Source organism: Vicugna pacos, chromosome 22 (assembly GCF_048564905.1).
Source record: "Vicugna pacos chromosome 22, VicPac4, whole genome shotgun sequence".
NCBI lineage: Eukaryota > Metazoa > Chordata > Mammalia > Artiodactyla > Camelidae > Vicugna > Vicugna pacos.
Genome location: NC_133008.1, coordinates 28,159,033 through 28,175,036, shown reverse-complemented (window position 1 = coordinate 28,175,036; position 16,004 = coordinate 28,159,033). Strand labels below are relative to the sequence as shown.

Sequence of the window (16,004 nt, the reverse complement as noted above, 5' to 3'; positions counted from 1 at the left end):
AAGGGTGATCTTCAGCGAGTTTCTTAGGCAGGAGAAGTGCCCGAAGCAGGACTCACTTTCTTACCGTTTTCAGTCTATGAAACCAAGAGGTGCAACGAGACAAGTGAGAAAACTATTCTGGAGGCCGGAAATAACACGATGAATATCGACTGTTCTGCCTCCTTCAAAGGAGCCACAAGAGGTACTGTGTCTAAGACGGACTCTCTTGACCTCCAAATTCTAGGCACTGTTGTGTCATTTCTGGGTGGCTGGGCCAAGAGATGGGGCTTCTAAAGGTTTCAAGGTAAGGAGATGCTGTGTGGTGGAATTAAAAGGTCTGCCTTGACCAGTAACCAGACAATTTGGAGGACACACTTGTGACAAACACACAGGTTCAGACAGAGATCCCTTGACACGCTTCCTTAAAAGGGAGGGGCTGATGCATGCTGTTTCCACGTGATGATCCAAAAAAGCTCCCTCCTGATGGTGGCAGATGACTGTCGCCTTAAACACTCTTTCCCTGGAGAAGCATTTTATGATCCCTCTATTTAAAATAGCCACCCAGTCTTCCTCTATCCTGCAGGTTGGCAAACTTCTTTCTGTAAAAGGACTAGGTGAGAAATATTTTTGACTTTTCGGCCAGGTGCTTTCTGTTATCCTACTCCACTCTGACATTATAGTGTGAAAGCAGCCATAGATGACACGTAAATGAAGGGACCCAGCTATGCGCTAATAAAACTTGATGTGCAAGAACACGTGGTAGGCGGGATTTGACCCCCAGGCCATAGTTTGCCGCCCCTGCTGTATTCCATCACTTTATATAAGTCTCTGCATCACATCCACACTATGAGATCTTTTTCTAATTCATTTATTTGCTTGTCCATCTCTCCCACTACAACATCAGCTCTCTGATACAGGGACTCTTTTTTTTTTCCTGTCATGTTACAAAGTCTGGCGCATGGTAGTTGCTCAGCAAATATTTGATGAATAAATAAATTAATTCATGCATAAAAATGTTTTAAAGAGAAAGACCCAGTTACCTTGAGAGTGTCTTCACTACCACTGCAGTTCCTCTAGAAACATTCCTGGCTACTGATTGATCTTCACTCTTTACTGTGAGCTTTAGAATATCAGAGGGGGAAGGAAAAGATCTTAAAATCAGTTGATTTTTTTTAACGGAGCAAATAAAAGTACAGGTGGCAAGTGACTTTGGGTAAAACTGAGATGGTGGCACATGAGTGACTGCAGTTGAGGAAACACTGCAACACGCTGTGCATTGAACTTCTGGGACTTAATTATTCTTGCGTGAAGAAGGGGAGGGGAAGAGGATGGGAGGGAGATAGAGGGAGAGAAAAAGAAACAGAGGCAGATAGAGACACAGAGAGGTAGAGGAAGGGAGAGAGGGGAGGAAACTGAGAGAGTGAATTAAATAGAGTGAGTCATCCTGCGAAATTTTCCATTAAGTTAGACATCCCAGGGTGAGCTTCAGATGGAAGAAGGGAATGTTTGGTTTCCTCATCCCACCTGAGTTTCACCTTCTGAGGATGAACATCTTGCCTCATGATTCTAATTTTGATGTCGAGGGCTCATATACATTTTTACCACACATCAATGGGATATTTTGCATATAAATCCCTTATAATGTGTGATGCATTATAATACATATTACACAGGCAAAACGCTACTCCCCAAGCCACATGTGATAGGTGAATTAGGCAGTGGAAGGGATTTCCAAGGAAGATTTTGGCTATACCTAACGTTTGCCGTATGACCCTCACACAAAACACTAGCGTACCCATTCCCCAAATTCTAGACACCCTATAAAATGATTTTCCTTCCATTTTCTCAGATAGGAATGTCGTTGCACTGATCACTTACCGGTCTCTTGGGAATATTCTAAATGGATCCTATTTTGACAATAGAAGAGGGGCAGAGGGAGTCAAATTGAACTCTCAAGTGATAAGTGGCTCCATTGGTGTGAAGGAAAAAAAGGATCTATCTAAACCTGTGTTCCTGACCTTCCAGCATACTCAGGTGAGCAAAACCTAGGCTAGTTCTGTGTGCATTACTTTAAGGGATGTATCATCACAGTCCTGGTAGGAAACTGAATTCCGTTCTGATCATTCAAAGAGAACCAACGGGAAATGTTGAGGTACTGTGGGAAACTATTATCACATTCAAACTTAACATTGCAATGGAGGAATGAGCATTGCTGAGCCAAGGGAAGGCTGGAGGCATGGAGGAGGGATTGCCCTGGAGATGGAGGTAGCCTGCAGCAGAAAAGGAGTCTGGAAGAAATACGCGTTCTGCCTCTCCTATCATCCAATAGTCTCTCACCAGTTCCTCTCGTTGGTCCTACCAATGACAAGCAGCTTGAGTCAGGTAGTTCATAAGGGTCAGTCCTGGGAGATCTGAGATGACCAGAGACAGGCAGAATAAAGGCAGAATAAACCCCACGGTCAACATGTGCTATGAGACTCTTCCCCACAAACATTCCAGATGAGAGAATTTTCCCAGTCCAGGTTCCAACCCAGTGCATCCATGATTAGCCTGTAAAACCAGAAGGAGACCCGCTTTTATGCTATTCTCTTACCAGCCTGGCGGTGGGAGAACAAAACATCTCTGCGTCTACTGGAAAGGATCGGAGGAGGGAGGCAGCTGGTCGACAGAGGGATGCTCTCACTGGAGCAGCAACGATTCTCACACCAAGTGCACGTGCTCCCACCTCTCCAGCTTTGCTGTCCTCGTGGCTCTTGCTCCCAAGGTACCACGAATCATGGGCCCTTCTCATGAACGTGACTGTGTCCAGGAAGCTGTGAGGTCTTCCTTTCCGTGTCTTAGAAAAAGACTCTAAGATAAGGAGTCAAGCAGAAGTAGCTTACTTGAGAGGTAATTCCAAGAAGTACCAGTAGGGGGCTGGCGAATGGACGGGAAAAGGACAGGAGCCAACGCAGAGAGCATTACCAAGGCAGTTACCGCTTTGGGTAACCGAAGGTTACTTCCCTCTGGGGGATTCTTGGAGTCCACGTAGGAGACACACCTCAGACTCATCCTAACTGAACGGGGAGAAAGCTGAGGTATTTACACACCACCTCCCCTTCAGCCCTTTGCTGAAAGCTGCATCCAGGGGATGTTCATTCTCTGACAGCCCATTCAGAGTGGCCAGAACGAGCTCAAGCTGACAGAGGAAGCCCTCAGACATTGAAAAGCGGGGTTGTCAGCTCCGACGGTGGGAAAGTTCAAGGTGATCTGAGATCAAAAACACCTGTTACTCTGCTAGAGAGAGTTAGAGAAAGCCCCTCCATAGGCCAGAGGGAAGACGACTGACTATCATCAATGAAAGAGCCTAGCCCCCCGATCTCCCCAGATCCCAACTGTGTCTCAGGTAACTCAGGCTTAAAGAAACCTACCTAACTTCTTTCCCCATTTCCTTTTAGCACCCATTTATTGAGCATTTACTATAAGTCAACTGTCATATTGCATATTTAAATGCACAGCTTCATTTTATTCATTCAACAAATTCATGAGTACCTACTATATCAGATGCCACCCTAGGCACTGTAGATACAGCAGAGAACAAGACAGATAAAGAAATCCCAGCCTTCATGAGATGACTTTTGAGTGCTGTTGCCCAAAAGGACCACCGGTCACATGTGGCTATTGAACACTTGAAATGTGACATGTGGGACTGAAGAACAAAACTAAATTTTACTTAATTGTAACTTATTTAAATTAAGAAGTAGTGCAAAATATTTCTCCATTAAACTCAACTTTACTGTTTGACCACATTTTACTTTAACCATTGAAAACAGAGCATCAGAGCTGAGAAGCACTCAGTGTAAAATACACACTGAATTTCAAAGGCTTAATATGGAAAAAAAAGGATATCAAATATCTCATTAATAATTATTTTGCATTTAACAACAAGGTCTCATTGTATAGCACAGGGAACTATATTTAATGGTTTGTAGTAACCTTGAATGAAAAAGAAAAAATATATATATATAACTAAGTTGCTATGTTGTACACCAGAAATTAATACAACATTGTAAATCAACTATACTTCAGTTTAAAAAAATAATTGTTTTACATTGACTATAGTTTGAACTGATTATATTTTGTTATATTATTATATTAATTATATTACATTCAACACATTGAACTCAGTCTTTTGAACATATACTATTAAATTAATTTGGCATGTTTCTTTTTACATTTTCAAAAATATGGCTACCAGAAAATTTAAAATTGTGCATGTGGCTCACCTATTTCTTTTCTTTCAAAAAATATTTATTTATTTTGGCTTTTGGGGGGGTTATTAGGTTTATTTATTTATTTAATGGAAGCACTGGAGATTGAACCCAGGACCTCGTGCATGCTAAGCATGTGCTCTACCACTTGAGCTCTGCCCTATAAAATTATACATGTGGCTCACCTACTTCTATTGGACACCGCTGGTTTTAGTTTTTCAACAGCCCTGTGTGATAAATGCTATCGCTGCCCCTATTTTGAAGAAGGGATCACCAGATCTCAGGGAGATTAAGCCACTTGTTTGGGAGACTGAACTGGGAAGCCCATCTGACGCTTCATCAGAAACATGACAATAGAACTGGAAACTATAATGGATTCCTCCTTTGGTGGCTCATAGGAAGATCCTGTGCTGACTGTGATCACCTACGTGGGGCTCAGCCTCTCTCTGCTGTGCCTCCTCCTGGCAGCCCTCACCTTCCTCCTGTGCCGGCCCATTCAGAACACCAGCACCTCCCTGCACCTGCACCTCTCCATCTGCCTCTTCCTGGCCCACCTCCTCTTCCTCACAGGGATTAACCAAACTGAGCCTGAGGTAGGTGATTTAACCAAATTGCCTCATTGTCGTAATCCCATCTAGCCATCTTGATTTGAGGAAAGATGGGGAGAGAGGCAATGATCAGCAGTGAGGGGTAGGGGGAAAAAACAAGCATTTCCATTTCAACTCTCCTCCTATATAACTTTGAACAAGACCTGTACTTTCTGAAGGGCCATTTAGCAAAGCGACTGAGCGTCAGACTGATGGTGTTAGATAGGGTTACAATAGCTGCTGTAACAAATAAACTCCAAAATCCTAGTAGCTTATCAAAAGAGTAGTTAATTTTTCCATATGGATCCGTAGAAGGTGAACAAATAGGTCTGAAGGGTGTCTCTCCTCCAACTTCAGGCCAGTGGAGGCTTTTATCTTCCATGCACACCTTCCAAGGTCATCCTGGGGCCCTTTCTATCTTGGCCAACTGGCCAAAGAGTAAAAACACGGTGGAGTCCTAGGAAAGAGATTTATATGGACCACCTCAGGAAGTGGTGCATGTCACTTCCTCTTAAGTTCCACTGGCTAGAATTCAGTCACATGGTCACACCTAACTGCAGGTCATGCTGGGAAATGTAGTCTCTGGCTGGGAAGACATGCCCTAGTGACAAATCTATATTCTAGAATTGGGGCTGGAAGGAGGCTTGAAGTTTTGGTGGACGGTGGCTTTGCCACACTAATTTACCCTTGAATCTCAACTCTTCATCCTACTTGCTCTATGTTGTTGTTAAAGTGGTTTTCCCGTTGAAAACTTCCTCTCCAAAACAGAAGCATTGTCATAGAGCTTTAGTAAGGACCTAGCAAGATAAAGCATTGAAAGCATCTGGATTAATCACTCAGAGAACATTACCTTTTATTTTCACCACAATCATGATCATCATCACATACAGGAAGATTTGGAACTAGATGTTCTCCAAGGCTCCTTTGAACCCTAAAACACTATCATCCCATAGTCTGAAGATTATGAAAGCACAATATGTTTTTTTTTGAGAGGCAATATAGTGCTATGGTTAAGAGTAATTATGGTCTCTGGAGATAGTTTGGGTTTCAAATCCATTTTTTTTTTTTTTTACTAGCTGTGTGACCTTGGGGGAGATTTTAACTTCTCTGGGCCTCAGTTTGTTTATCTGAAAATAGGTAGAAGTTGTCAAACTACAGTGCTCAGACCCAGTCTGGCCCCTACCATCTGTTTTTATAAATAAATGTTTACTGGAACCATGACCTCTGATGTCTGAGGACTGAAGAAGATGGATGTCCCAGCTCAAACAGAGAGAGCAAATTCTCCCCCTCTCTAACTTTTTGTTATATTCAGGCCCTTAAGGATTGGATAATGCCCACCTTCACTGGTGAGGGTAATCTTTCTTAGTCTACTGCTTAAAATGCTAATCTCTTCTGGAAACAGCCTCACAGACACAACCAGAAATAATGTTTTACCAGCTATCAGGACATCCCTTAGCCCAGTCAAGCTGGCCCATAAAATTGACCATCATATCCACCCTAAAGGCTAGGTCAATAGAGTATTTATTTACTACCCTTGCCTATTATGGATTTGAGGACTGCTTCATTTCTTGGCACTTCTGGCCTGCCCCATGCATGGGAAAAGCAAATTTCAATGGCCAGTGAATGCCCCCAGAAAATGTACTGCCTCCAGGCAAAATGTCACAGGTGCTAGAACTGAAATTCCAAACCAGCATCCAGGAAATAACAAGTGCCGAGAATATAATCAGGCACAGACCACATCAGCTCCACATCCCTAACTCTTGCCTCTCTTCCAGGTGCTGTGCTCCGTCATTGCAGGTGTGCTGCACTACCTCTACTTGGCCTCCTTCACCTGGATGCTCCTTGAAGGGCTCCACCTCTTCCTCACTGTCAGGAACCTCAAGGTGGCCAACTACACCAACGCAGGCAGATTCAAGAAGAGGTTCATGTACCTTTTCGGCTACGGGCTCCCAGCTCTGATTGTGGCTGTATCTGCAATAGTAGGACACAAAAATTATGGAACGTATACTCAGTAAGCAAGATGAATTCGTTTATGGTGGAAGTGGTGTCCATGGCTAATGCATAATCCAAAACAATTTTTTTAAAATAGATTTTCCAATTATGAATTATATTTCCAACTAGTCTTTCCTTAAGCCTGAATTCTATTTTCTCTTGGAAATCCCTAGAGCAATATTTCTCAGCATCTTTGGGTTGGATCCTTTTGAGAATTTTGGTGAAATCCAGAGGCTATTTCCCAGACAAATGTATGTACACACTAAATGTTGAAATATAACTTTGGGAAATTCAGGGATGAAAAAAGCAAATCCATGACCCCACATTAAGAACCTGTGAGCTCTATGTTTTGTAGGATTCTGAACGAGTAGGTTGAATAGGTTGAGGTGAGTCTCCAAAATATACAGAATAACAAAGTCTTGTGAGGCATCAGAGATAGTGCTTCCTGTCGGCAGTGTCTCATCTCATTCTCTTCATTATCTTACAAAGTTGTCACTGTTCATTATCTCATGCACAGGAAATCTAGAGCTTAGTGTAACTATTCAAGCTAAAAAGAGAGTAAGTCAGAATTCCCAAGGCAGCGTTCTGCAGGGCAATGTTTTGCTGCTTCACTAAAGAAGTTTTCAAAGCTCCACAAAGTTAGTTGAAGAGGTTAGTATTTTGGTAATGAGGCTTGAGTTCGGAAACAGGTATGACTGTGCTAAAACATGTGTGAGAATGTCCCTCTGTAAGTCCAAGAGATGCCCTGTCTCCAGCTTAAACCCTCTGTCTAGCCAGATGATTCTGGCGATATAACAATGGGGTAGATCAGGGGTTGGCAAACTTTCTATAAATGGCCAGATGGCAACTATTTTTGTTTTGCAAACCATTTGTGGCAATTACTCAACATTGCCCTTGTAGTGTGAAAGCATCCAAGTCATAGACAATAGGTGAATGAATGGGTGTGGCTGTGACTCAATAAAATTTTATTTACAAAAACAAGGGGTGGACTGGATTTGGCTTGTGGGCCATTGTTTGCAACTCTTGGAATATGTCTAAGTGTGGGAGGTTTTCTGCTGACTAAGTGTTGGCAATTGCTTGTTACTTTTACCAGCTTCATACCACTATGTCCCCTTTCAGAATAAATTATACCACCTTTGCAAACATAAACCATGATAGAATACAAAATATTTGGTGACTAGAATACTTGGTACGTGGGCTATGCTTAATTATTAGTGTTGATAGTTTTTTGTAGCTGTCGTTTGTTATTTTTACTCTTTTTTATTTTAGCAATCATTTATTATTAAGATACCTGCATTTATTGATCTTTAACTCTGCCAGGAACTGTACTCAAAAACTGTATGAACATTCTCTCACTTAATCTTTCCAACAAGACCTATATGAGAAAAACTTTGATAAAAGAAATCAAAGAAGATTCAAATAAATGAAGAGATAGTCTATGTTCATGGATAGGAGGACTCAATTTTGTCAAGAAGTCAGTTTTTCCCAACTTGATATGTAGATTTAATGTGTTCCAAATCAAAATCCCAGAAAACTATTTTGCAGATATTGACAAACTGATGCTCATGTTTACGTGGAAAGGCAGATGACTCAGAATAGCTAACACAATGTTGAAGGAGAGAAACAGAGTCAGAGACCTGATACTTTCTGACTTAAAGGCTTGGTATATAACCATGGTAATTATTTTATCTTCCCAATACTTCTGGGGAAACTGAGGCTCAAAGCATACAGCTTGTATGAGACGAGGATCTATGTCTAATCCCATGGAAAATCCAAGTCTGAAATAAACAGCTGGACGTACTGCTCAGATATCACTACAGGAGCCTGAATTCAAGTCCTTTGCTGTCTCCTAAGGAGTAAGCAGCTAATGCTTATCTTTCTCTCAACAGCTGCTGGCTCAAGCTTGATAAAGGGTTCATCTGGAGCTTCATGGGGCCAGTGGCCCTCATTATCTTGGTAGGTGACCAGTGATATTTACTGGTGTGTCTGCCCTGGGTCAGCCAAGCGTAGAGGGTGTTTCTTATCTGTGAAGGTGGAAATGAGATGAAGATAAGGGAATATAGCTTAATGTGATCAACCCCTCTTACTGGAAATACTGTCTTCACATGTCTTTCCTCCTCTTCCCCCAGCCCACTGGTTATTTTGATATAATATAACCCTCTGCAAGGGATTCTTTCAAAAATCTGGTATTTGTTCATTTAACAAAATTTAGTAATACTTACTCTACATAGAGTGATGTTGTTCTGTCTGCCGGGAGCTTTCTGATTTCATCTGTTGTCCTGGTGTAAGTATGAATAGCATCCTTTTACTCTCAGGGCGTCCTGGCTTGAATGACAGGTATGTCGTTCTCATCGTCCACCGAGGGCCACAGGTTATATGCGTGTGCTGTACCCAAGACCAGAGCCTGTGTCCATATCATCCTTATGAAGCCTGCATCTTTTGGGAAAAGATTCTTAGGTTTACCTAAAGTTGGGTTGCATGACAAGGATTTAAAAGAAAATTCCATGTCAATTTTCCATGCTGTTTCTACAGATAAACTTGGTGTTCTACTTCCAAGTTCTGTGGATTTTGAGAAGCAAACTTTCCTCCCTCAATAAAGAGGTTTCCACCATTCAGGACACCAGGTAAGATGGTACCAGAACCAGTGGCATCCACAACATTTTTTTTTCCTACAGGACCACACTGTCTGGGAAAGGAAAGCCTATATAAAAATATGATATGAGAGTTCCTAGTACTAGAGAAAGAGTATATGAGGGCCAACTTATCGAGGAAATAAAAACTATAATTTTCAGTTAACTTAATGTGCAACATCATCTCTTTAGTCAACAAACCCTGCATTGGGTGCCTCCTCTGTGTTGTGTACTCTTCATATGAAATTAATGCCCAGAGCACTGAGAAAATACTTCATATGACATGCCCAGAGTATTAGCTTTCTCCCTCCGGAGAGTTTACCCCCTTCTGCTCTCCATTCTCCTTGGTTGTAGTAACTCAGTTCTTACCAATCATGATTTAAAGGATTAAAAATAGTGCTGACAACTATATGAACTAGGAACTTAGATGCTGGGCATTTATCAATATTATTTCACTGCATGCTCACAGCTCACACCTATGTGTGGGCACCACTAATATCCTTATTGATAGGAGGAGCAAATTCTGCACCTTGCTCAAGGGCAGGTAAGACTGTTGCATTACAGAGTCACATGGACAAGACTTAAAGGAATATCTGCTCAATTTCAGATCCTGGCTTTGATTTCACCTACTTAACAGATCAACCTAATGTTAATCTCTTAGCCTCGGGGTCTTCCATCCTGGAGAGAGAGGGCGTCACCTTTCTTCATGTTTCCTCCTCCCTCTATACATCTGTGGATGAATGCAGGGTCATACACGTGCACACACACACTCACATTCACACACACTCACACACACACACACACACATCAGCTCTCCCAGTCTCCATCAACAATACCACTCCATTTCACAAAACACATGGTTTTTTTTTGAAGAAACCCAATACTATATTATATTCTGGTCATGATACTATCATCATCTAAAATTTTCAATAGAAATTTCTAGAAAGCCCTTTCCACGAATATTCCGATAGGTCAAGGCAAAAGGCTTTGCAGAGAAATCATTTCCAAGAGAAGAAGAAAGCATTATTCCCAGAGGCAGGGATTAGAAACATGGGTTCTACTTTCTTCAAGTTGCATGACTTTGAGTCACTTCGCCACATGAGGTTGTGAGGTTTAATGAAGGCAATGTGTGCAAAGCACCTGGCATGGTGCGCAATATGTAGTGACAGTGATAGATGAAAGTTGTTGTCATTCTTTTTCTTCCCTTCTCAGAGCCATGACATTTAAAGCCATTGCTCAGCTACTTATCCTGGGCTGTTCTTGGGGCCTTGGTTATTTTATGGTTGAAGAAATTGGGAAGACATTGGAATCGGTCATTGCCTACGCCTTCACCGTCATCAATATCCTGCAAGGAGTTCTGCTCTTCGTGGTATACTGTCTCCTTAATCGCCAGGTAAGGCAGATTATTTTTTGTGTCTCACCAGCCTCATCCCAGAGTCTTCTTGACTTCTTGTTCATATTCTTGCTGCTCTCTGACCTTTTGTATTTGTATTTCTGGTGTTGCCTCGATTCTGGGAAGAGAGTTTAGGAGCACATGCTCAGGTAGGCCATCTGCTCTGAGTCTCATCCATTCAGAATCTTAACATATCTCTTAAGAGAGTGCAGTGTCTGCTGGCGTTGCCATAACAAAATACCATAGACTGCCATAGTGGCTCAGACAACAGAAATTTATCTCCTCACAGTTCTGGAGGGTCGACGCCTGAGATCAGGGTCCCAGTACATTTGGGTTCTGGTGAGGACTCTTCTTTGTAGATGGTCACTTTCTTCATGTATCTTCATGTGGGAGTGGAATGAGAGTGAGCTTTTGTGTCTCTTCTTATAAGGACGCTAATCCTGTTGGATCAGGGCTCAACCTTTATGACCTCATTTAACCTCAGTTACTTCCATAAAGGTCGTATCTCCAAATATTGTCATGTTGAGGGGTTAGGGCTTTCACATATAAATTTCAGGGGGGACACATTCAGTTCATAGCAGAGCATGTATCAGTCTGGATAAGGTAGATTATGCTGCAGTAACAAACAGCCCCTCCATCTCTAATTTCAGTGGCATACAACAACAAAGGTTTATTTCTTGCTCATGTTCATAGCTATGGCTTGATCTATATTGTCTTCACACTGTGATAGAGGCTGAAGGGGCAGCCCCTATTTAGAACATTGGTGTTCTCATAGCGAATGGAAAGGAGATTGTGGCAAAGCACAGCTTAGCTCTCTTTCATTGGCCAAAACAATTCACATGGCCATTCCCGGATTCACCAGAGAGAGGCTGAATAACTCTCCTGCAGTCAGGTGCGCTATCAGAGGGACACTGGAATATTTGGCATAATCTACTACAAACTCAGAAGGACTTCATTTCTAATCCCAGTATTTCCACTTACTGGGTTGCTATGTGACTCTACACAGGTTCCTTACTCTCTCTGAGCCTCAGTTTTCTCATCTGCAAATACGGCAGTACATACCTTGATGGAGAATTAAATGAGATAATGTAATATAAATCTCCTAGAAGTTTGTGGTCCACGTTAAGTTCTCAGTGAGGGCCATTGTAATTTTACTCTTTATAAAATAAAGATTGGGAATAGTTTTCCTGGTTCCCACCCGCCTCCTTTTGCTATTGAGTGGAGCTACCAGCAATTCAGATGCTGGTAACAAAAAGACCATCTTAACACATCATTAATTTCTATTTCATCTTTTAGTTTCTTTTTAATGCTTGGGCCTCCTCACACGCAGAAGAAGTAAAATACAACTTAAGTGTCCTGGTGAATTAATGTCGAGTAAGAAATATTTAGATGTATTTTAAATAATATGTTAATGAAGTTAAACGGAGGCCATTCATGGAACCAGTGGGTGATCTAGTGTCAGGGCTCTGCGTAAGAATGATGAGGTTTTGCAGGCTGGCTGTGTGACCTTAGACAAGTCAGTTTACCTCCAAGAACCTCAAATTCTTCATCTTTAACTGGGAGTAAGAAAAGTACCTTTCTCATTGGATTTATGCAAGTGTTAAATGACATATTGGGTATAAAGTGCATCAAACGTAGCTAGTGTTCAATAAAGGATGACCTTCATCATTGCCATCACCACCACCGCCCCACCAGCATCTTCATGATCATCATCCTTATGACCATAATTCCCTTCATCATTACTGCCACCACCACCACCATCAACAACACCATCAACATCCTGATTATCGCCGTATATAGAATCCTTATAGAGCCTGTCATTTAGTAAACACCTCTTCAACAGCCAAGGAAGTTGAATTTAAATCAAATGAATCAACATGAGCAGGGCCAGGATTATGCAGAGAACCAATGCAAAGGCAGTAGAGAGCAGGGCTTGGCCTCTATGCCTTCAGTTTCTTATCTGGGAGTCCTTCCTCCCACACCAAGCTCTGCATGTAACACGAGCCTCTGTATCCCTTAGGTGCGAATGGAATTCCAGAAATGGCTTCGAGGGCTGCGGAAAGAGGCCGAAACTGAAAGCACTGAGGTATCTCACGTCACCACCCACACCAAAACGGTATGATGTGCTCTCCTGCAATGCCGTGCACCTGTCTGGGCCCAACATCTTGTCTTAGTCTTTAAAGCGTTTTGGTCAGTCTCCTCTCCCTGTAAGTTTCATCGTTTTGGCCACTGTTGTTTCCTTTCCGCCTAGATAATGCCCGGCCAGTGGAAACTGCTCACTTAATCTGAATATCTAAATTCCTTGCGTAAGGTTGGGGAAACAGAAGCTGGGAAAGCTCAAGCGACTTGCTCAGAGCAGCTCAGCGGTCAGAGGGATTCAAAGTCAGATCTGTTTTCTCCCAAAAGTTGGCGGCTTTCCTTGGTTGTCACCAGTTGTTCATGTCTTCAGATGGTCAGCGCATTTAGGGACAAGCTGTTCATGGGACACACAGTTTCACACTGAGGATAATTCTGTTTAGTGGCTACTGACTGTCCTAAAATTATTCTGTTTCCACACTAAATGCCACTGGTCATGCCTTGTCGAGAATCACCAACAGTCAAAGGGTATGTCAACTCAAACTGTGTGAATGAACTGTCTCTACAACAGTGGTCGCCAAAAACATGTCACATGGATTCTGGGGTTCACCAAATCTGAGTTCGAATCTTGGCTCTTTTGTATTCTCCTGGTAGATGCCTAGGAAGCAGCTTAACCTCTCTGAGCCTCAATTCACTTGTCATTGAAATGTCTGATTGGTTGGGGATCAAAATAATGTCTCTGGGATGTGAGGGCGATCTGGCTGCAACATCTGTCACCCCGTGGATCGCCAGGTTTGATTCGGTTGATCTGGCTGGCTAGGCAGGTGTCCCCTTCCTCCCTCGCCACTCCATGTGCGTGCCTCCTGAAGCTGCCAGCGCTCGGTCAAAGAGGACCACCATCCTCGATAGAGGAGGCCCGTTCTTCTCGGTCAAGGGCACACGAGTAGCTGCCCTCCCTTGCTGGACCCTCCAAACAAGCTCCCAAAATAATGTACCTGGAAACACTTCGCTGCTGAACGGCATCAGCACCACTTTTTATTAATTCCAAGTGATCAAGAGTCAACTATGTAGAAGGTCCTGGGCAATAATCATAATCCTGTATCTTTGGGCAACACTTTACATTCTGAAAAGCGTGTAGTCAGTCTTATGGTTGTCATTAATCCTCCGCTGTGTTTAAGTGATCCATTACTGCTGTGTTTAAATGGGACCCAAGTGCCCAGGTTCCAATCCCAACTCCACCACCTCTAGGCTGTGTGACCTTGCACGTGCCACTTAGCATCTTTGAGCCTCAGTTTCTTCATCTGTAAAATGGGAATAATCATGGTATCTTTCTCATCATGAGAATTAAATGAGGTTATATATGTTAAGTGCTTAGAAGGCTGTCTGCCACACAGCAAAGACAGGAAAGGTTTGTGAAAAGATAAAGTAATATAAAATTTTAAAAATCCCATCATAGGTGGTGTTTGAGGGGTGGAGGGGAGGCTGTAGAGTCAGATATTAGGGCCTCATTCCTGAGCTTTGGACCTTAGAGAAATTCTGACTTATCTCCAGGCATGCTAGAGTTTTTGGTTAATTTCTGAGGTGTTCATTTCTCTTCAACGTTTTCTGCATTTTGTTTTCCCCAAGCAAGAAAAACTGGACAAGTCATCGGAGCTCTTCTGTGGGAGAGACCCTGCGTCTGTCCAACCGCAGCCTAGAACTCATGTTGTGACTGTTTATTGGCAAAAAACAGAAAGTTGAGCGGCGCGTGGACGACGCCCCCTCGTGGTCACACATGGATTGAACAAATGACACCATCTACCTACCATTCCCGTGAAAATGACTCCTTCCCTTATTTTGGCTTCTGTCTCCATAGAGAGGGCACCTAGGAGAATTCTTAGATCCAGAATCTGTATTGTACATCACGTGGAATTAATGCTCAAGGAATCGTTCTTAACCATGAGGGAAAAATAAGTGGATTTTCTTCTTCCAGCCATCATTACCACTTTGCAGAAGACGAATTGGCTGACATCTGGATTCAACTTACAGGTCCCTCTCTGGCCTCTCTGTTGCATTCTATGCTCCCAAAGATCTTGCATCACTTGACATTTGCACAATGCAATAATTTCCATAGGGATTCATATTTAAAATGGGGTTGCAGTCTTGCAATGCAAAAATACACCACCATCCCCACTTAGGCGTGAATTGTCACCAGGAAGGATTTTGTGGTCAGGTCACGAGACCTTTCCTGTTTTCTTTGCCTGATAACTGTTTTGAACCTACCGGATACCCTGGTTAAAGAGAGTTTTGTTTTCTTAGTGTTGTCTCCAACATGTCCTAGTATAAATGTTCCCAAACCAAAGCAGTGTGGCACGTCACAGCAGTGATTTGATCTCATTTGTTTTGTTTCTATCTGAAATGTTCCTATTTTACTATTATTTTTAACCCCCTTCCTCATTTACTAACACTGAGATGCGTGTCCTAATATTTAATCTCCAGTTCTATGGCTTTGATTTAGTTTATTTTTAAGTTTATTTATTTTTCTTTTCTCTCCCTGGCTTTTCTTGATTGACAAATAAAAATAATGTATATATTTAAGGTGTACAATGTGATGATTAAGGTGCACTGTATGTATACATATACATGCTATATATATACACATATATATAGTACACTTATACACATAGTAAAATAACCATCATAGTCAAGCCATGATGATCATAGTCAAGCTAAATACCTATCCCCTTAAATAGTTAGCATTTTTTATTCTTGATGAGAACAATTAAGATCTACTCTCTTAGCAAGTTTCAAGTATACAACACAGTATTGTTAACTATAGTCCCCATATGGTACATTACACCTCTTGAATTCATTCACCTTGCATTAAAAAGTTGAAACTTTACATCCTTTGATCAACATCTCTCCATTTCTCCCCACCCCTCAGCCCCTGGCAACCACCACCCTACTCTCTGTTTCTGTGATTCGACTGTTTTAGATTCCACATGTAGGTGAGATCACGCTATGTTTGTCTGTGTCTGGTTTATTTCACTTAGCGCAACGTCCTCTAGACTCTTCAACTTGTCATAAATGACAAGAGTTCCTTTTTTAAGGCTGAATC

At 42.1% G+C, this 16,004-nt stretch overlaps 1 protein-coding gene across 4 annotated transcripts in view; it reads left to right on the top strand.

Moving 5' to 3' along the window:
• LOC102528881 (putative adhesion G protein-coupled receptor E4P) overlaps positions 1-15,439 on the top strand; it is a 29,178-nt gene extending 13,739 nt beyond the window's left edge. For all 4 annotated transcript variants that reach the window (XM_072947829.1, XM_015241105.3, XM_072947830.1 and 1 more), the window contains exons 8-17: positions 74-181; positions 1,829-2,013; positions 2,576-2,743; positions 4,628-4,822; positions 6,592-6,827; positions 8,698-8,764; positions 9,341-9,432; positions 10,651-10,831; positions 12,852-12,947; positions 14,534-15,439. In XM_072947829.1, the coding sequence (XP_072803930.1) occupies positions 74-181; positions 1,829-2,013; positions 2,576-2,743; positions 4,628-4,822; positions 6,592-6,827; positions 8,698-8,764; positions 9,341-9,432; positions 10,651-10,831; positions 12,852-12,947; positions 14,534-14,647 (1,442 nt within the window). In that variant the 3' untranslated portion in view covers positions 14,648-15,439. The remainder of the gene's footprint in view (positions 1-73; positions 182-1,828; positions 2,014-2,575; positions 2,744-4,627; positions 4,823-6,591; positions 6,828-8,697; positions 8,765-9,340; positions 9,433-10,650; positions 10,832-12,851; positions 12,948-14,533) is intronic.
• Positions 15,440-16,004: the final 565 nt, after the last annotated feature.